This window comes from the organism of the source record quoted next, unplaced genomic scaffold, assembly GCF_019419815.1.
Source record: "Pyrus x bretschneideri cultivar Hongxiangsu unplaced genomic scaffold, Pyrus_bretschneideri_v1 Contig4, whole genome shotgun sequence".
Lineage (NCBI taxonomy): Eukaryota > Viridiplantae > Streptophyta > Magnoliopsida > Rosales > Rosaceae > Pyrus > Pyrus x bretschneideri.
In genome coordinates, this window is record NW_025999723.1 from 8,080,498 (window position 1) to 8,101,982 (window position 21,485).

At 40.5% G+C, this 21,485-nt stretch overlaps 3 protein-coding genes and 1 pseudogene across 3 annotated transcripts; 1 reads left to right on the forward strand and 3 right to left on the reverse strand.

The window, feature by feature from the left end:
- Window positions 1–916: 916 nt before the first annotated feature.
- On the forward strand, window positions 917–3,494 carry LOC103937184 (tyrosine-specific transport system). The gene is given in 9 exon segments (XM_048564902.1): window positions 917–1,147; window positions 1,229–1,491; window positions 1,684–2,076; window positions 2,171–2,308; window positions 2,400–2,446; window positions 2,448–2,560; window positions 2,641–2,794; window positions 2,895–3,035; window positions 3,145–3,494. Coding segments are annotated over 9 exon segments (1,545 nt in total). The 5' UTR covers window positions 917–1,046; the 3' UTR covers window positions 3,340–3,494.
- A 200-nt stretch (window positions 3,495–3,694) lies between these two features.
- Window positions 3,695–4,577, reverse strand: LOC103937185 (annotated as a pseudogene).
- A 1,275-nt stretch (window positions 4,578–5,852) lies between these two features.
- Window positions 5,853–10,594, reverse strand: LOC103937196 (WPP domain-associated protein). Its single transcript, XM_018644978.2, is given in 14 exon segments — window positions 5,853–6,803; window positions 6,956–7,057; window positions 7,161–7,287; window positions 7,387–7,460; window positions 7,462–7,494; window positions 7,496–7,577; window positions 7,579–7,601; window positions 7,603–7,806; window positions 7,808–7,875; window positions 7,878–7,940; window positions 7,943–8,026; window positions 8,029–8,964; window positions 8,967–9,968; window positions 10,169–10,594. Coding segments are annotated over 13 exon segments (2,946 nt in total). The 5' UTR covers window positions 9,949–9,968; window positions 10,169–10,594; the 3' UTR covers window positions 5,853–6,635.
- A 132-nt stretch (window positions 10,595–10,726) lies between these two features.
- Window positions 10,727–11,961, reverse strand: LOC103937186 (caffeoylshikimate esterase). The gene has a single exon (XM_009347106.3). It carries the CDS (start codon window positions 11,878–11,880, stop codon window positions 10,888–10,890), a length of 993 nt encoding a protein of 330 aa, XP_009345381.2. The 5' UTR covers window positions 11,881–11,961; the 3' UTR covers window positions 10,727–10,887.
- Between the last annotated feature and the right edge of the window lie 9,524 nt (window positions 11,962–21,485).

A 21,485-nucleotide genomic window follows, 5' to 3' on the forward strand; every position in this document is an offset into this window, starting at 1 on the left:
AACGATGAAGTTAACCCATATATGTAGCTAGTTAACTATAATTTAACAGCTGATTGTGGTTTTTAGTAACCGAAAACATTGTTGGAAAAAACTTTCTGAAACATGTGGGTATGATTATGTAGAGGATGAAAGATTGCTTCAAGACACATATAAATACGTTATCTTTCAAACTTCATTCCCCCACACATCTAGAGTGCAAAACGAGATATGCAGATAAGCCGTGTAGATACAATAAAGCCTGACCTTACGCCTATTGTTTGTCAAAGTTTTGCCAAACGTCAAATACACTACGATAACTAGGGACACTGAAGTTTAGACCAAGAACAAAATCTGCAGAAAATTGCCATTAGTAGCCTCCTAATGTTTGTATGAGATTTTGTAGTGTTGTTTTCCATCACACTTTGTTCCAGAATTCGTCCTCTGTATATGCAGTTATTCTTGTCCCTTTCTGCCATGGTTTAGCAATCATTCAAATCCATACATCACTTGGATTGTGATTCTGTTAGCATACTACTGCTGAATGCTAACCAATATTAGGGTTGTATCCGTGGGCATGTATGATATTTAGTATGTTACTACTATGTTGATGGAGGTATTAAGATAAAGGAATTGGTTTTAGCACAAGAAAAAATTTCATCATCCGCTCTGTTTATTTGCTCACTAGGGAGGAGTACAAGATGAGTTTTTAATGTCGATAGAATCTCCTTCAAAATGAAGCTTTAAGCATCGAGTTTTTTGAAAAGTTTAGAAAACTGGCATTGACACTTCAAAAATGTCATCATTGATTCCAACGTTATAAAAAACGACAAATTCGTATGAGAATAACAGTATTGAAATGCCAATACCAGCACCCACACATGATATATTTGTGACCCTTGTAGAATCTAGAGCAAAATATCTTTACCTGGACCCCTCCCTTTGTCTTTCCTTATGACATATAGAGTGGCACCAACCGTTTTTCTACTAGGGTCCACCTCCAAGATTACTGGGAAATCGCTTAAACCTCAAATCTACAGTCCATCTATCATCCCTAACAACACACACATATGGAATCAAAACTCTTGTTTTCATCGACATCGACTACCTCCTTCCATCACAAAAGAAGAGTTCACCAAAACAGCCCAAGTATTTGCATAAAACTCAACATGTATGAAATTATGCATCTGAATTAATTTTCTGCTTTCTCTTCGCTTCAAATGCTTAATTTAATATAAATACATATATGTAGCACTGTTCCTCTCAGAAGTAGCAGCTCCAGCTACAATGCTTGTTCCTGCCACCAGCTGCTGCTCCAGCAGCAGCAGAAAAAGTACTCATCATTTACTCCGAAGGCTTCTGCAAAGAAGGCACAGACAGGTCCTACACAGTTGGCACTAAACCCTACCAAGGAGCCCAAGAAGAAAGGAACCATCGCTGGCGCAGTTGCTTTGATCATCGGTACTAGTATAGGCTCGGGGATCCTTGCACTCCCGGAGAAAGCTTCTCCAGCAGGTAATTCTTAAACTCCCTTTCATCTGGTTTTAATTCTTAAACTCTTTTAAGTGTTTCTGACCAAATTTAGAGCAATCCTTTTTTTTTTCTTGACATTGAGGATTAGGCGAGATTAGCTTCTTGCAAGATGCAAACCCTTTTTGGTTGTTTGGTGATTTGTAATTACAACTCGATTTTTACAAATATGGTAGGGATTGCTTCCAAGTTCAATATCCATGGTGGTATGTTGGGGGTTTCTCCTGATCGAGGCGATTTTGCTTGTCGAGATCAATGTAAGTATGAGGAGGAAGAAGCGAATCGAAGACAATGCTGAAAATGAACTGGAGGTGATTTCTATTAGGACTATGGCCCAAGAGACTCTAGGAGACTTTGGTGGAACTCTAGTCACTCTGATTTATATTTTCTTAGGCTACACTTCAGTCATTGCTTATAGTTCCAAGTCTGGAGATATTCTCTTCCATTTGATCAATCTTCCGGCTCCAGTTTCCGGCTTCTTTTTTACCATGTTTTTTACCCTGCTCATCGCCATAGGTGGGACTCGAGCCACTGATCAAGTTAACCAACTCCTTACTGCTTCCATGATAGGTGGTGCCATCTAAACTAATTTCTAGATTTTGTTGTCTTTCTGCAGAACATTTTTGATATTCAGATATCACATTTGTTCACAAATGATTTCCAGGTTTATTACTAGCAATAGAGGTGCTAGCAGTTGTGTTTGGAGGGTGGTCAGGAGTAGAGGGAAGTGGAGATTGGGGGAAAGTCCCCGCTACGGTACCTGTGATTATCTTTGCTCTGGTGTATCATGACCTAGCACCCGGTAAAGCGTCCATCCTTTGATGAATTGAACTTGTTCTTGTTGTGAAAAGTTGACACTTACTATGTTATATAATATTTGAGTCTGTTTGCAGTTCTTTGTGCTTATTTGGGAAGTGATCTCGCACGCCTAAGGATTTCAGGTATTTCTTGGTAGTCTTGTTCCACTGCTAGCATTGCTCGTTTGGGATGCAATTGCACTTGGCCTCTCTGCGCAGGCTGATCAAGTTGTTGACCCTGTTGAGTTGCTTATGAGGTAAATCCAATCTCTTACACTATGTTAATTGCATTAAGTTGACATAGTTTGATAATCCCATATTTTTTAACTTGGGGTAGGGTGAAATGGAGTGGGGTTTCATATATGGTAGAAGCTTTCTCACTCCTTGCAATTGGAACATCATTAATTGGTACTCTTCTTGGCTTCTCTGAGTTTTTCAAAGAACAACTTAACAACCTCTCATCAATATCTTCCCCCACGCAAACACTCGAGGTAGCTTTGAAGTTGCTCTCCCTAATAATATGTTGCAAAGAATTCTCTAATTCACAGATCAAAGCATGTAGAGCACTAACATACTGCTTAACAAGAGCAGAAACCGGAAATCACATTCGAGCTGAGAAAATGGTGGGGAAGAAATCAAATTAGCCTTGCAGCAGTGGCAATGGTTGTTGGTCCATCTCTTATTGTGTCGACTAGTATTCCAGATGCATTCTCTACTGCCACAGACATTGCTGTAAGTATAAAGAAAGAGCGTAATAACTGTATCAACTACAAAGATATTAACATTAAAAATATAGGAAAACAAGCAAAACTTAAGGACTTCTGACTGACTCTTTGTGCAGGGAGGGTATGGTATGACAATGCTATATGGAGTTCTACCACCGGCAATGGCGTGGGCAATGCACAACAAAGAATGTGAAAATGAGGAGCGAAAAACTTTATCAAGAGCAAGGCCTGTACTAGTTGGGGCAGGACTTTTTGCTTGTGCAATAGTGGGAGAGCAAATCGTACAGGATATCCTCGCATTTCATTCCTAGCAGGGACAAAAACGAGGTACCAGACTCGGAAATTAAACTAAACAACATGATTCTTTAGATCAACGAGGCCTTATGGATTTTCTGCTTTAGCTAATTTAGCGTTACAGATAGCTTTGCAGCAATCAGTATTAGAACACCTTGTTCTCATTTCTCAACCATTTGAGCATCGATAAAATGATCACGAATGGATCTTTTTATTCTATAAGGAAACTATTCAACAAATACAAGTTGCAAATAAATCTGAAGACGAGAGAACACAAGCATAACTGTTACCAAGCAGAAAGTCTCTACCGATTGGGAAAACAGGGAAAGAAACATAAGAAGGCAATAGAGTAGTATTTAAAGGTGGCCGTCAAGCTTTTGCATGATTATAGTTGTAAGTTGTTCACATTCATCGCGTAGTTCATAAGCATATGCACAATGTCATGCGATCTTGCAGTCTCAGTTTTCAACTGATGAATCTTTGCCTCCGTTTCTTGTTCAAGCCGCTTCACATTAGCACCCAAGTTTCCACTTCCCTGTATGATGATGCACAAAAATTCCGATTACCTTGTAAAACACGTATAAATTGTGGCACTCGTAATGACCAAAAGACAGACTTCAAACTTCAAACTCCAAAACTAATTCCATCCATTCATACTTAACAAACCAGCATACCACCTATCTTCCTAAAATTCAGAATTTGAATCGATTTCCATAGACAGCTCAGAGTTAACGAAAGTGGTAGCTTCTGGTGACTCGTGGTATTAAGTTATTAACAAATCTATATTGTTCCTTATTTATGTGTTTTTACCTCGGCAAGTTTTCTCTGAAAGTCGATTTCCATTTGAGCGCGAAATTGATCATTCTCCTTCTCAGCTTCTTCCTTGACCCGCTTTAACCTAGCCATTTAAGCTGGAGAAAAAGGAACAAGTGAGTTTACAACTTTAGAACAACAGCTCTGGAATAGATAGAAAGCAAAAATCACAGTTACCATTTCTGGAAGCGTTTACAATACGCTGAGCTTCTTCTTCCGCAGTAAGTAGCTGTTGGACTCCGTTTCGTGCCATGTCGCCTTCCATTATGATAGCACTAATGTAATGCCATGGAATTACAGATGAAGATAAACTTAGTACTTACAAAGACGAGATGCTTCTTGCAGTAAGCATAATGTGTTGGTGAATTAGACCAACTTGGAGAAGTCCTGCCCTAAAAAGATTCTGAGAACTAATCATTTCTTGATGAAGAAAAACATGATCTTTGTGGTTTAGTAGAAGAAAGCTAATACCTTAATCATTTAACCGAAATCAGTCAAGGATGAATGTTGAGGTTCCACTCAAAACCAATTGACGATAGGGAGGAAGACACCAAAGATCATTTTAATTATTAAACAAGGCTTTAATTTCCTGACGGGGGATTCACGCTCTCAACATCAAGAGATAAATTCTGATCCTAGATTCTTCACCTGACTCTCTCCTACTATATCAAACCGATTAAAACTATGCACAATTTTGTGACAATTGTGCAAACTGTGATAAATGTTAATTGGTTTAAAAGAAACAAGATAGAATGTGATGACTACATGTACATATTCATGAAACATTAGATCCGATCGAGCAATTTCATCATCAAATCTTGGTCCATGAAAATTAGATCATACCTGAGTAACCACAGATTGGTAAGCGGCAGCACTTTTACGCTGGAACTTGGTTACTCTTTTGCAACAAACAAAAAGAACACCGCCGTTTAATTCAGAATTTTTTTTTTTAATTTTTAAACAAAAGATATTATCTACACTAAAGGAAAGTGGGTAGGCTTAGCTTCACAATGTGCTAGCAATAATGTGTTTCAAATTCGTCATTGGCAAAAATTGAACCTAAAACTTCTTAATTACTTATAAGTGAAGAGGAATATCACTAGACCATAGTACTAAGTGGTAATTTCCTTTAAAATAGTAAAAATAACATAAAATCTCGGAGACTTAGTTGTATTTAAAACAAAAAAAATAAAATAAAATTTAGGCAACGTTTTGCAAGTACCACTTGGATTTAGGCGTCGATTCATTATATGTTGAGGTCATATTAAGTACGCTAGCTCTCAAGTTAGTAACGCAAGTAGCTTTGATAGGGGGTGTAACAAATCATAACTTGTCGTTTCTCACTTATTTAGGAAAAAAAATAAAATTGAATCAATACGTCACCTTAATTAAAATGTTGTTGTAATATGTCACCTACTATTAACTACATCCATTTACAGACCAAAAACCCCTTCTAACAAAGTTGTATTGATATTTCAAAACACCAAAATACTCTTGAAAAAGGTGGAAGTAATGTGGAAATCACACACAACTTTTGGATGAAAACAGTAGACGAAATTATTACTTTTAGCCATTGTAGCAAAAACGTTATTTGCTCAAACTTTTCTTGGTTTATAAATAACAAATTGCAACACGTCCATATTTCATGCTACATTAGTCCAATTTTCTCACATAATTACAAATAAACTTTCAAGAAAACAAAAAAAAGATTATGATATGAAGAAGTCGTACGACATTTTCAAATTTTATTGGAAATGAAAGTTTTTCAGTATTAAGGAAGAACAATCAAATAAAAAATTGGATTAACAAGTATTCGTTGATGTTGGTCTCTTCTACTCTCTCCTCTCTCACTCTAATTAACAAGACGTGTAAAAATAACTAAAAATCAAAGATAGCTTCTCCTGGCTGAAACTCCATAGCGCCCTCGTCTAATGTTAGCTCGACGTATCTTGTACACGTAGCCACCAAACCAGATCAGTCCTACCCCAATCAACACTCCAAACACTACCCCTGCCTTCTGTCCACCACTCAGTCCTCGTGAAGACCCTTTGCTACTTGTAGGCGGTGGAGGTGGTCCAGATTCTGGTGTTGGTGATGGCGGTGATGGTGATGGTGATGGCAATGGTGATGTCGTTGGCCCTCCACTGGGCCCAGGCCCTGGTGCGCCCACTCCAAATTGGTAGAAGGAAGTCACAAAGTTAACGTAGAGAACCAAAACTAGGACACAATAGGAGCATAAATGTAGCAGCTTGGCCATGGGAGAGCTTTTGGTTTCGAGTGATGTATAGAAAACAATCGAGAACTTGAAATGCAGGTTCATATATGTACAAACTAGAGCTGATTATCCTTCACCAAACCAGAAAAGGACAAGAAGTGGACGGCGAAAAAATCTGTTACTAAAGTATCAAGGTAAAACGAAGGATGAGAGCTAATGCCAGCTTGGTTTTGTCTTGCTTTTTGATCTTCTCATAACATAACATAGTATAGTTCGCCGGCCTATTCAGAAATGTTGTATTTTGTTTCCTTGTTGGTTTCTTACTGTATTTTCCGGCAGCATAGTGTTTCTGTTTGTATTGTCTTTATTTTCCATGGACATGGACATGTCATTTTTTGATGCGTTGACAACTCTCTTTAGTTCCGTCTTGATCAATCTTAAGATGTCCGAGACCTGCAGGAAATTCAAGTGCGAATAAACCAAGATAAACTATTCACATTTCCAGAGTAAAACAGAAGTTTATGCATTATAGACAGGATTAATTAAGCATCAGTAAACGCAGAGCCTTGCGGCACAAGAAATGGGGAAAAGAAAACATGGATTACCTCAAAATACTGCTGCAGGACTGGTGAATGATGATGCAGTGTTGTGTATGTTTTCTCAAGAAGGCCTACAAGAACATCCACTTGATCACCAAGAAGATCAACCTATATATGACACACATCAAAATTTCCAACCAATATTAAACTTAAAATGATTTATTCACAATCAAATCAAAACCAAAAATATTAATTTACTGCAGCTGAGAACCTCAGTTTCAGCCTTCCAGAGATCATGACATCTCCGAGTAAAAGCGTCCTGATAAACTGATTCCTTTTTTCTCAAGGAGGAAACAAGCTTGACTAGTGTATCTAAACGATCCTTCATCTTGTCCAATCTGTAAAGGAGTAGGATTGCAATGTGCTTAGTCTACCAGAAGAACACTAGAAGTACAATGAAAGCTTTATTGAGGAATGACTTGTACATAGAACAATACCTCAAACAGTTCATTTCTAACTTTTCGTTTGTCCTGTGCTCAAAATCTGCCAACGCTAGTGAAAATTTGAGGGCATGGTGCAGACATACAACCAGATGAGTTTAATTGTAATCTCTTCATTTGCTTCGGATTGGCAATGAGAAGGCTCTCGGTAATCTGAAGAAACTACTGCAGGACTCACTTGATTATATCCTTTCTGAACCGTCAGCTGAGGTGTCCTAAACTAGACACCAACTGACTTCCTAGAGCCTTACTAGCTCGTTTGCTGCTCACTAAGCCGAAAGTATGCCCTTTCATTAATAACTCTTCAGAACTAGTACTTAGCACCAGATTATCCTCCACATCTATCTTTTCATTCAAATTCTCCTCTGCATTGACATTTGTACCTTTCCATAGCTTGTTAGCGGAGAGCCTGCCACTTAGAGATTTTTTCTTGATTCCCTGACTCAGCTTCACTGAAGAGGACATATGCATCTTTAAATGCCTCACAGTGACAAATTGATATATTTCCTCCCTAACGAGACTCTCCATCTTCAAAGCATTTATATCCATCTCCATTGCTTCATAGTTTCTCTGATGAAAACCGTATAGACATCCTCTCTGATAAAACTTTCTGCACTCTGAAGAAACTTCGTGGTACAGTATCTCGATACTGATCCAATTGATCACTGGCAGTTTTAAGTGCATCTTTCACAGTCTCAGAAATAGTAAGCCAGTCTATCTCTTGTCTGAAAACGCTTTCGGTTTCATGACCATCTATGCATTCATTCCACTCCTTGAACATTTCCTGCAAAAGGGTCCAGCATACATCCTCTCTTATTGTGCCTTCTAGGAAAGTACTATTTTCAGCCCTCAAATCCTGACACTTAACTAATCCAATCTTACCGTTTGAGCCATAATCCTTGATTGCCTCACGAATGACGGTGCAATATATCTCTTCTCTATATCGAGATTCAATGTTGTTACCGTCACTGTTTTCCTTCCATTGATAAACCATTTCCGCAAGAAGAACCTTGCATATGTCATTCGAAATCGTGTTCTCTAACTCATAATCATGTAACTCGGTGCAATTTTCTTCTAGCATACCTTCAAGAAGAGTAACATAGGTCTTGTCCATTATCACGGCTCTCAAATCTTCTTCTTCTTGTTCTTGCTTTGCTCTCGTCCCCTCATTTTGTATTTCATGTACAGCATAAGGTAATTTTTCCATCTTCTCCCATACATCTTCCAACGTATCAAGTTCCAAGTTCTCTCCGTGACTTGCATCAGATTTCGGGAACCTGTGCTCCAAGACTGTTTCTTCCTCGTGATGGAACTTGCAGTTATTGAAAGTTTCACCCAGTTTAGCATCCCAATCTCTCAATTTGTCCAGTCTCAAAATAATTTCTTGGACCTTTCTTTTCAAGCTATTTTCTTGCATCCCCATCTCTTCTCTCCTGCTGGACAAATTCAATTTTTGTTGAAGAATCTCTCGCTTCAGCAAATTCAGCTCTTCTGCCTCTGCACTCTTCATCCGGATGATGGACTCGTGATTCTTTATCATCTTTGAAACATAGTGCCCTCCCTCCTCTTCCGTTTCTCTTCACGGAGTCCCTGCATTAAATCTTCAGCCTTTAAAGACCGCTGCTTTTTTAAAGACCACTGCTTTTCCGGCTTTCCATGACTAAAATCTTCTGGTGAATGCTTTTTCCCTCCAATACTCATCCAATCAACACATTTTGCTTCAACCTCATTCTGACCTACGAATGACTCTAAGTCGCAGCGCAAGTTTGCAACCTCGTTCATCAAATCAGACCAATACTCCTTCAAGCCTAGAGAAACCTGATTCTCTTTTTCTTGAAAATCCGTCATACATCCTTTGAGCAAAATTGACATTGTATCTTTCTCAACAGTGCATCTCCATTGCTGCTCCATTGGCCCAACATCAAACTTGAAAATGGCATCCTGCATTTTCCCGAAAGCAAGATCCAAAGTTTTCTTCAAGATCCACATGTCCGAACCCATCTGCTCAATCCTCTTGTTGTTCACACCTTCTACTATTTCCGGATTTCCTTCCTTGTCCTTGTAATCCGGCTCGAGCTTCTGCCTGATATTCAAAACCTGTTGATCCACTGAATTCTTCAACTCACTGAAAAATTCGTTATCTCTATCATCACCATCATCTTCGTCATCATCCCGACTTAATCTGTTATTAAGAATGTACTCCTCAATCGGCTCACTTCTTGTTCTTCTTTCGATCTTGATATTGGTGCTACTGGAACGCAGCAGCGAAGCCAACTCCAAATCCTTAGCTTTGATTGCCATCTCAGACTCCTTGAGACGCCTTTGAAGGCGCGTTCGAATTTCAGACAAGTCTTCCAACAGCTGCTCATAGCTGCTCTCGAGAGTGTAGCTGTCCGTTTCTTGTCGAACAAACTTCAGGCATCCTTCCAGCTGCATTGCAGCCAATTCATAAAATCTCGATATCCCATTCAAGCGCTCAAGAACACCTTCTTTCGACTGCATTTTTTCGTGCGCATTGTTCATTGCTTGGTGCACAATCCACATCATGGTCGAATCCATTCTTCTTGATTGTTGTTACACTAAAAATCAACAAAAGAAAATTAAACAATTAAAGGAAAACTCATCGTCTATGGTAGAACACAAAGAATGTGGTAAATTGTTAACAGTAAAATAAAAAGGATCTGGAATTTCTCATATTTGCCCAAGAAACGTGGGTTTGTATGACCTATTCTAAGGTATCATCTCTCATTAATTCAATTCAATTATATTCTCATAATACCTCGGATGCAGGGATACATGCATGTAACATGCCCGCATTACAAGCCCGTATTTTTTTTCTCCAAGACTTCGTCAAGACAATCCACCTTATTGGAGCCGAAAAGACTCACGGCACTTTAGCCTCTAATCGTCACTATCGTGTGATTCACCAAAAAGAATCGAACCAACTAGCACTGATTCACCAGTAGGAATCAAACCCATCAACACCAGAAATTGAACCCAAAACGTGTCATATGAAATATAGACCATAAATTCGTCTTTTACCACTAGATCACTCCACGTATTTTCAAGCTCGTATTTGGATACCTAAGGTTGGAATATATTTATTTTTATTTTTTTGTTACAAAAGATTAACAAGCACATACTTGGTTTGGGAATTTGGGCATACCCTATTAAATTTTAATTAAAGTAATGTTACGTAGACTAAATTTGTAAAAAAAAATAACGTGTCATCAATTAGAAATAAACACGTTAATCAATACGTAATTAATAATCCAATCATCAATTTTCATATCATTTAGTTTATTAAATTTAGTCTACAGTTTTAATTTCCCTAGCATTTCTCTTTTAATTAATTAATATATTTTATTTAAATTATAAGTGACATGGCATGCTTCCCTTGGCAGCTTATGCTTCTTCTTCCTGACTCCATGTTTAACCTAACACAGCGATTATCAACAAAACCCCACTAAACTCAGGACAAAGCCCTAGAGTTCTAGACTAAGCACCATCGCAGCCACCATTCGAGATGGCGGCGCGTTCAGCTCGAGTGCGAAGCCACTCCACCATTTCTCCGAACACCAAGTCCACATTCTCCTGGGACTCGCCAATCAGCTGGTGCCACAAGCCCTCGTGGATACTGATCGTCTTGTCCTTACTCGACGCGCGCCTGTACAGCTCTTCCACGCAAGCCGGGTCGCAAAGGACGTCGTCGCCGCCGTGAACTATCAGCACCGGCACCTCCACCTCCTCGAATCTCCCCTGCAGCTCCTTGCACACTCTCAGCAGCTCAAGAGCCGTCGATGCGCGAGGCCTCGCTACCGGCCTCCTCGGGTTCGCCAGCGCCAGCTTCCGCTTCCACTCCTCCTTGAACGACACGTCCGTAATCGATCCGCGGGTGGCGACAACTCGCCACGTCGGTATCACCGCGGCGACGAGAAATAGCAGGTGCTCGAGCGGCCACGGCGGCTTGAACTTGGGGCTGATCCCGCACATGGCGCCATTGAGGATGAGGCCATCCCACGTGCCGCTTCCCTGCCGGAGAGTCATGAGGAGTGCGATGGCGCCACCGAGGGACTCGGCGTAGAGGAACGAGGGGCGATTCTTCGGCGCGTGATTGGCTCGGAATGAGTCGAAGAAGGAGATGCAATCGTCGACGACGGGGTTGACGTCGGGGATGTGGGCGGCGAGGCCATCGGAGAAGCCGTGACCCTGATGATCAATGGCGCAGACGACGAAGCCAGACTTGGCGAAGTGGACGGCGGTGAGCTGGACGAACCAGCTGGTCTCGCCGGTGAAGCCGTGGACGATGGCGAGGGTTCCTACAATCTCGGTCGGAGCGAGCGGGGTCCACCACTGGGTGAAGCGATTGAGGCCTCTAGGGTTTGTGAAGTACTCGGAGGCGTGAGAGACGTTGTGGCGGGAATAGAATGCCTCTGGGGTCAACGCGCCGAAGGGGCTTTGTTCGTTCGCCTCCGCAATGGGGTGCGCCATTTTGGCCTTGGGGTTTGCTAAAATGCGCTGGGGGTGGGTTACTTATTGTTGGTGCTAGGTTTGGTGGTTGGGCAGTGTTTGGTTGAAGTTGGGTTTTAATGGGAGGTGTGGGGTGTGCCAATATTAATGGTGAATGGGATGCATTGCAATGCATTTGGACTCTAATGGCGTTTGTTGGTTAATATGAATGTACAATTGAGTTGTGTTAGTGTCCTTGGCACCGTCAAAGTCGCTAGTAGATGCGAAATTTAAAGAGTTATGATGACGATAGTTGCGTTACGCTATCATAATTGATAGGAGTGAAAACTAGGTGTTATGCTAGCTTCAGCTGCACGTGATACCATCATACCAAGGAGTTGTGCTACTCACTTGTAATACTATTACAAACGTTGGCGGGTGTGAATTGTGAAACCAAAAAATTTGTGCTGACGTGATACGTGTAACAACCCGTCCCAAGATTTACGGAAGAAAAAGGGTATTTTTGTATTTTCACTAAGTTTGGGGAATACTTTCCTTTTTAAAATTGTTTTGGGTCTTAAATGGTGTGCCCAAGGGACCCACCTCTGTTTTGTGTCCCCAGTTTCCCCTTTTCCCTGTGGACTCATCTCTCTCCATCACTTTTCTCTTCTCTCTCCCCCGAAACTCTACAACTCTCTCCCTTCTCTGCGATGTCCCCCTCCTCTTTGAAAACAATCCACACACACCCGTGCCCACACCTCATCAACGACGACAGCATCACCATCATCACCACGTTAGCTCTCTCCCTCTCTCTCTCTTCATCTCTGTGGAGCACAGAGAAACTCTGGCAAGTTCCTCGTCCTTCCGTTTTGGGTAAGCCTCAAAACACTCCAAATGCTTCTCTTTTCATCCCTATAGTTCTTTTCTAACCCCATGGTTGTGTTTTGGACGTCAAACCACGAAGAAACCACCTCGGAGACATTTCCCCAGTTTTCTGGCGAGCACCACCCCTTTCGAGGCAATTTCTGGCCAAACCATGGTGAATTCGCCGGCATGCAGGTTTCAATCTGTTCGTCTCGTCGAGTACTACAACTTTTCTTTTTGTTTCACCCAATTTCGTTGAGTATTGAAGAAGTTATATCCATTTGAATCTTACCCAGTTTCCGGCGGACACCCGTGGCTTCCAGACCATTTTCCGGCAAACTTCGGCCACGATGACGAGAACCAAGGGTATATCTCGATTCCTTACTTTCGGGGCTTCAATTTGATATATTGAATGACATGTTTTGGTTGAGTTTTGAGCTCCATCGGAGCTCGGGAATTTTTCGACCGAAATCCAGCATTCTCCTTCGATTGGGTCCGGTGACCCATGGTTTGAACTTAGGCTGGGCTTTCTAGCCCAAATCCTTTTGAACCAGGCCCTTTAGTCTATGCCAAACCTTGGGCCTTAGGCCTGTTATCCTTTTAAACCCAAATGGCTGATGGGCCAGGCCTTCAGCCTAAGGCCTGTTTCATACCCAAGCCCAAGCCCTTTTTATTATTTTTTTTTTTGTTTTAAATTATTTGTTAAAGGCCTTTGGGCCGTTTCCTTTTAAGGCCTTCGGCCCTTTAACCCTAAACCCATTTATTTAAACCCTAAAACCTATTAGGTCCAAACCCTTTAAGCCAAAACCAGGTTGACCTTTGACCCGGATTGACCTGACCCGTTGACCAATCTGGATCCGTTGACTTTGACTTTGACTGGTCAAAGGTCAATGTTGACTTTTTGGGTTTTCGTTCACGACCTTTCCTAGGCTAATTTCGACGTCTTGAACCTGTTTCCGATGTCCGTTTTCCCAAATTCAATCGTTTGAGTAGAGTTTGACTAAATTGTACCCTCAATGTGCTTAGGCGCAATTTATTGTGGCATTCTGTCTCTGCTAATTTGCATGAAAATCATGATTTGATGACTATGTTTTATGAAACGTTTTATGAGATAACATGTTTACTGAGGCCAGTTTAAATTAGTACTATTTTTCCTATAACCCGTGTTCTTATAGAATATCTGATGGATGACGATATGATATTTAGAACATGTTTAGAACACCTCTTTATAGTATAGATGATGGATGACTTTATACTATAAAGTTTCTTTTCAACATATGTATGTTCACTGGTTTTGTACTTACCTAGTGGTCCTTTCCGCTATGGGACGTAGGGATAGATTCCGGTTCGTCTCGGGTGACGGTTTGGTGTTGGCATAGGGCCTGAAGTGTGTTTCCTCTGTCTATTTAGCACAGGGACGGGAAGCCGGCATGGGGCCTGAAGTGTATTTTCCTTTGACTATCTGCTCAGAGATGAGGAGCCGGCATGGGGCATCGAGGTTATCGGATATTCACTAGTGATTATTATATATACAAGTTATGATTTGAGACATTGCACGACATGCTAGGTTTCGGAAAACCTATGTTTATCATGATATATATGTGTTTTCATAAAACCTGGGGGTTAGTACATTGATAATTGTTTTATTATATATATATATATATATATCTTAACTTGGTCCACTTATGTTTGTTTTGTGCCCCCTTCAGGACTTAGAATCGAGGCATATAATCCCGACGTCCAGATACTTCCGCATCGGCATCTTCGAGTCCTCTCGGTGTAGGACCCACTCCTTTGTTTCATTCATTTTTATATTATTTCTTTTAGTGTTCTAGCTAGTCGTATGCTCTGAACACGTTCCTTAACTGCATATTCATTATTCTTTTATATTTATAAGCCTTATCTACCCCTTATTTTTAGCATTTGCATTTAATAAATGGCTTTCGTCACCCTCGAGTATCGGCCAGCACGTGCCTATCCTGGTATTCGGGGAATGTCAAGATCGGGGCGTGTCAGATTGGTATCAGAGCATACTTAGGATTCTCTTCTATTCTCTTAGTGTGTCGGTCATGATGTCATTTGGATGTCATGACTTTCGGATTTGGTGCCATTTGGCACAGTTGTGCAAACCTCTCTCTATTTGAATTGTCACATTCTGATTGAAATACAAGAATTCGTGTCGGGATTGTGCCTCAGTAGTGATGAAATAGATTGTTGGATAACTTTCAACATCAGATCGATACTTTGCAACATGCATTCCCTGGGAATTGCAGACATAATTAGATCTACCTAGGAGTGTTGGGAAACGGAAAAACTTAAGTGAGTCGAATTTGGAAGATCTGAAGCGGTGTTGTACTTTGCGACGACCCTAAGAATGCTGGGCAGAGTCGATGTTACTTGGAGGTGACGTGTTTTAGAAATCTCAGTTTGAGGAAGTCTGGTCGAGACTAACGGTAGATTCGAAATGGCGATGCCACTTTGCAACATGCATTCCATAGGAATTGCGGGCAGAGTCGGCTCTACATCGAAATCTTGGGAAACGGAAAAATCTTGGCGGTACGGGTTGGTTAAGATCAACTAGAAATCTGAAACGGTGATATCACTCTGCGACATGCGTTCCCTAGGAATGGCAGGCAGAGTCATATCGTAGTGGCAACTACTTGAAATATTCGAAGTGCGTGTTTGAGAAAGCGAGTAAGTGCTAGTTGTAAAGGCGGTTAGTAAGTGGTAGTTGGTGGGAGCAAATCAATGTTCTCAGACTCATTACCACTGAAGAAACTCGTGTGAATCTGTAGAATGAATCTTTGCCGATTGTTCTATCGATAACCTTTTTACTCACTTCAACCCTGAAGTCAAGTTCCTTAACGTTTGACCGTCAACTTTACACCAAAATCTTCGAGTTTTGACTTCGTTTACATTAATTGCTTTTCTTGGAAAACTCATCGGTAACAGACGTTATTCTCACCAATTTCTAAAAGCAGTTACGATTCTTGTTGTTGTCGTAGTTGGATTCGGATGATGAAGATCCAATCTTGTTGGGATAAACAGACTCCTTGAACTTCACTTAGGTCTGGTACTCGACAATAAATCCTAGCTCCTTATCCACGTACTTTCCGGTAAGGTAAACTTAGCCTCTTGCTTGTAGCCCAACTCACCAGTATTCTTGTCCATTAACTGTTCAACCTTGTAATTTTTCAGTGTAATGGCTTGAGATTCCACCATATTCATCATTGTATGAAGATCGAGCTTTACTCTGAACTTCTCTAGACTTATCGGCCTTTGGTTTGCTTAAAAGCATCACTCTAAGGTAGCCAATCGTGTCACTGCATACTTATGCAGGCTGCTTTGTATCTTTCTTCCTTATCATTCTGTTGGTTCAAAGGTTCTATGTTTAATTTTTGAACTTTGAAACAGCCCTCACAAAGTATTGTGAATTTCGGAATGTTTTTGGCCTTGTCAAATCTTAAGCAGTTTTTTACTATTCTTAAGCTTAGACCTATTTCCTTTTTGGCTAAGAAACTAGTTGACCTTACTATGATGATTAACCACATAATCATAATTAGTGACTTCTATTTCTGCATTTTCACCTTCCTTCGCTTGTTCCATTCTCAATGTAAAACTGGATCATGCTGAAACAATACATCGAGGAAAAAAAAACGTTTGTTCTCGGCATGGCTTCTCATTCAAATCCTAATATCTTGTACTCTAGATTCTAGTGGACTTGTCTTCACCCTTAAATTCCTAAATGTTCTTTCAGCCTTATCGACATGGTTTCTCGCTCAATCAGTGAGGAATTCTCGATCGATCGATTTGGGGGAAGTGTATGCCCTATTCTTATCGATTTGGATAAGAATGTTAGGAGCATAACCTTTTCACAAGCTTACCAGACTTACCAGAAAGAGTTCCACATGGGTATAAGGTTTAAGCTGTATTTTGGTAAGAGACTGGTGAAGATTGTGATGCAGGTAAGCAGGAGATTGCATCACTATCTTCATGCTGAATTGATTGGTCACCACTCATTATCTTGTTACAATTCATAACCATCATATCGTACTCTGGTAGACCTTTTTGATGATGTGATGTGTTCGTCTCAATGCAATTTTCCACTACCTCGCAACAAGATCCTTCGGTTCGCGAGCACGTGGGCGTAAGATTTGAGTGGTCTTTTAGTAAAAGTTGGATGAAGGTTTTAGTACAGAAGGTCAGCAGATTGTATCACCATCTTGTTGCAATTCATAGGCATCACATCGGTTTTTTTCCAACGTTATGTACCGACTCAACGCATCTTTTCACTGTGTCACTCGAGGACTCTTTTGTTTGTGAGTACATGGTTGTTGAAACACTTCTAGCAGATATGTTTGGTGCACTCTGGGATGGCACCACAGCGTGGTCGAGGCGAGAATTGTAAGATCTTTATACTTCTTTCGAATGGTGTGTGCTCTCTTTGGTTTTTAGGTTGATCACTTACGAGTCATTCTTCCTTCTTTCCACCAACTTTGACCTTGTTTGACTAGAAATCTGCAACTAAGCAAAAATGGAGAGGTGGTTTGAGCATTGCAACAGTTCCCAAGAGATACTGCTTGTTGAGAAAGGTGAATTCTCGTTTTCTGCTTGCTTGGCTCGAGCTTTTGAGTTTGCTATTAACATGGTAGCCACTTCTTTTGAATTCCAAGATACAATTTTTAAAGGGGTTCTTTGTTAGCAAAACACTGGAGTAGTTGGTCACATTTGGAAGAATTGAGGAGGATAGTATGCTGGGTGCTGGATAGAGTTTTACGACGACAGTTTCTATTTTGTCCGGTTTGCGTATGGCACTTGTTGCGACATATTATGAGAGTGTTCTATGGGGCAACATTGATTGATAGAGGAGTATTGTAAACTGGTATTTAGAGGATCGAATTTATGAAGTGTGAAATTATGCACCCTCAGGAAATTACTGCTTGCTTACCAAAACAACAAATGTGTGAACGATATCGTGGGCGGCCGACTGTGGTATTGAAAACTTATTCGTTAGGTTCGTTAAGAAAATGGGCAGGAAGATTCATCTTCAACAGTTGTTATGGATTCGCTATTGTTAGGACTTGACCCAAAAACACATCTGTTCTCGGAGTACATGACGTTTCGTATGCTTGGGCGAGACCCACTCCCATTTTCCAGTTTTGATTTTCAGTATAAGTATTTTAACTTCCTTTACTTTAGTTATTTGTTTTTGACGTTACAAATGTTTTGGGGAAAGTATTTCGGTTTCAATTTTAAGTTCAGCACAAAGTTTTCGACCTATATATTAGTACTTATCTATTTTGACGTTATAGTATTTTGCGTACTTATTTTTTACCTTACGTCCATATATGTTTTCGACTTTATATCTTATTAAAGCATGTTTCTACTTTTACATTAATGGGAAGAAAGTAAGAGCTTGGAGGCATGATAGAGGATTTTGCAACCCGCTCGCGACGGTGTGGCATATTCTCTTTGATGCACCCACTCTGACTTGATTTCTCTTTATACATATATTCTTCTTCTATTTTCGAGTTTTTCAGTGTAGCAAATTATTTTAAATTTCGGGACGAAATTCTTTTAAAGGGTAGATTGTAACAACCCGTCCCGGGATTTACGGAAGAAAAAGGGTATTTTTGTATTTTCACTAAGTTTGGGGAATACTTTCCTTTTTAAAATTGTTTTTGGGTCTTAAATGGTGTGCCCAAGGGGCCCACCTCTATTTTGTGTCCCTGGTTTCCCCTTTTCCCCGTGGACTCATCTATCTCCTTCACTTTTCTCTTCTCTCTCCCCCGAAACTCTACAACTCTCTCCCTTCTTTGTGTTATCCCCCTCCTCTTTGAAAACAACCCACACACACCCGTGCCCACACCTCATCAACGACGACAGCATCACCATCATCACCACGTTAGCTCTCTCTCTCTCTTCGTCTCTGTGGAGCACAGAGAAACTCCGGCAAGTTCCTAGTCCTTCCGTTTTGGGTAAGCCTCAAAACACTCCAAATGCTTCTCTTTTCATCCCTATAGTTCTTTTCTAACCCCGTGGTTGTGTTTTGGACGTCAAACCACGAAGAAACCACCTCGGAGACATTTCCCTAGTTTTCTGGTGAGCACCGCCCCTTTCGAGGCAATTTTCGGCTAAACCACGGTGAATTGGCAGGCATGCAGGTATCAATCTGTTCGTCTCGTCGAGTATTATAACTTTCCTTTTTGTTTCACCCAATTTCGTTGAGTATTGAAGAAGTTATATCCATTTGAATCTTACCCAGTTTTCAGTGGACACCTGTGGTTTCCAGACTGTTTTCCGGCTAACTCCGGCCAGGATACTAGAACTAAGGGTATATCTCGATTCCTTACTTTCGGGGCTTCAATTTGATATATTGAATGACATGTTTTGGTTGAGTTTTGAGCTCCATCGGAGCTTGGGAATTTTCCGACCGGAATCCGGCATTCTCCTTCGATTGGGTCCGGCAACCCATGATTTGAACTTAGGCTAGGCTTTCTAGCCCAAATCCTTTTAAACCAGACCCTTTGGGCCGTGCCAAACCTTGGGCCTTAGGTGCGTTATCCTTTTAAACCCAACCCAAATCCTTTAATCTATTTATTTATTTAGTTTTATAAAAACCCAAATGGCTGCTGGGCCGAGCCTTCAGCCTAAGGCCCGTTTCATACCCAAGCCTAAGCCCTTTAAATTATTTTGTTTTGTTTTAAATTATTTTTTAAAGGCCTTTGGGCTGTTTCCTTTTAAGGCCTTCGACTTGTTAACCCTAAACCCATTTATTTAAACCCTAAAACCCATTAGGTCCAAACCCTTTAAGCCCAAACCCAATTGACCTTTAACCCGGATTGACCTTACCCGTTGACCAATCCGGACCCGTTGACTTTGACTGAACGTTGACTTTGACTTTGACCGATCAAAGGTTAACGTTGACTTTTTGGGTTTTCGTTCGCGATCCCTCCTAGGCTAATTTCGACGTCCTGAAAACAATGAATTGAGAATGAGGGATGAAAACAATAGCATTGTTGATGACTGAAAACAATGAATTGAGAATAAGGGATGAAGCTAATGCTAAACGGTTGGCGAAGCTAGAGGCTAAGTTTCAACCATCAGACAAAAAACAGCAGCAGATGTTCGATCAGCAGCATCAGTTGTTGATGATGTTCATGCAACAATTTCAGCAGCGACCACCGCATAGCCCGGGAACCTAACATTCAAGCCAGAGTTTGCCTTATCCTCATGCATATCTGTGCCCATAAGGAACCCAACAGTTGGGCCAAAGTCATCATTCTCCTCCATATCCGTATATAGGCCATAATCAACAACCTACTTTATATCCTATGTATCCGACACCTACGCAGCCCATGTTATACATGCAGCAGCCACCCATGTCATACATACAACAACCGCCATATCAAATGCCAGTATATCGACCCGAGATGCCTACTCCTAGTGTATTTTCTCCAGATGTTCCAACTGGTGGTTTTTCTGGAATGCTCGTGGGTACTGTATTTGATGTGGACTTGACAAGGGCCTTCGGATCACAAGGAGGATCTTAAGAAGGATCTGGGCCACATTCAGGCTCTGGTTCTATTAAGTAGTTTATTTGGTTTGCTTTCTTGGCGAATATGTATGACACTTTGGCCAGCATTTGAAGTTTCTATCTCTTTTTTTGTATGTTATATTTGTAATGTCAGATTTTGTGTTTGTTTTGGCGGATTTATAATGTTTGTTATGGTGGATGAGTTTTTGTATGTTATGTGTAATGTCAGATATAAAATGTTTGTTATGGTGGATAATTGTTAGTGTTTGGTACTATTGTTATTGTTAATAGTTATTATTAATGTTTGTTTGGGCTTATACATTAAATATGGTGGGAATTATTTTCACATATACTTTTTTTAATTATTATTAATTAAAACTGAGACATACTTTTTAATTTTTTTAATTATTAATATTTGTGGTGTTGCTTATGGGCGACAATATATTTATTATTTTATATATCGAAGTGTTAGATAGTGTCAGTTAGGACCGACAATAGATTGGTTATTTTAATTATGGAATTGTTAGGTGATGTCGATTGGGACCGACACCATGTTAGTAATTAATGTCGGTTGTAGCTGACGCCAGCCTCGATGTCACTTTTAACCGATGCTACAATCATTTTTTATTTTATATTGATTTCCTTCTTTGTGGCAGATTAAGGGGACTAACCAACATCAAAAGCCTTTTCGTGACGCTAGCAGTGGTGTCGGTGCTACTATCCGACATTGCATGACTTGATGTCATATTTTTACCAAATATCTGACAGAAATTATGCTTTTTTGTCGGTTTTTGGATGGCCAATTATAGCCACTTTTGTAGTAGTGTATGTGCCAATAGCGTCACCACAACATACCAAAATGGGTCCTCAGAGAAAAATGGGAATCTATGTCGGCTATGATTCGTTATCAATTATTTGCTATTTAGAGCCCTTGATAGGAGATATCTTTACCGCACATTTTGCGGATTGTCACGTTGATAAGACATTATTCTCGTCGTTAAGGGGAGATAAGCATGCTAACATTCCTGGAGAACGCCGCGAAGTGTCATGGTATGCTCCCACTATTTCTCATTTAGATCCCCGCATAGCCCGGTCTGAAGCTGAGGTGCGACGAATTATAGATCTTCAGAGCATTGCTCAAAGCATGTTAGATGCTTTTATTAATCTAGCGAAGATGACAATATCACATATACCTGTTGAAGTGCAAGGATAGACGTACCTCGAGTATATCGTAATATCACCTGGT

Bases quoted from the DNA above. Each gene is read 5' to 3' on its own strand.
- LOC103937186 (XM_009347106.3), bottom strand. From the start codon at position 11,880: ATGGCGCACCCCATTGCGGAGGCGAACGAACAAAGCCCCTTCGGCGCG.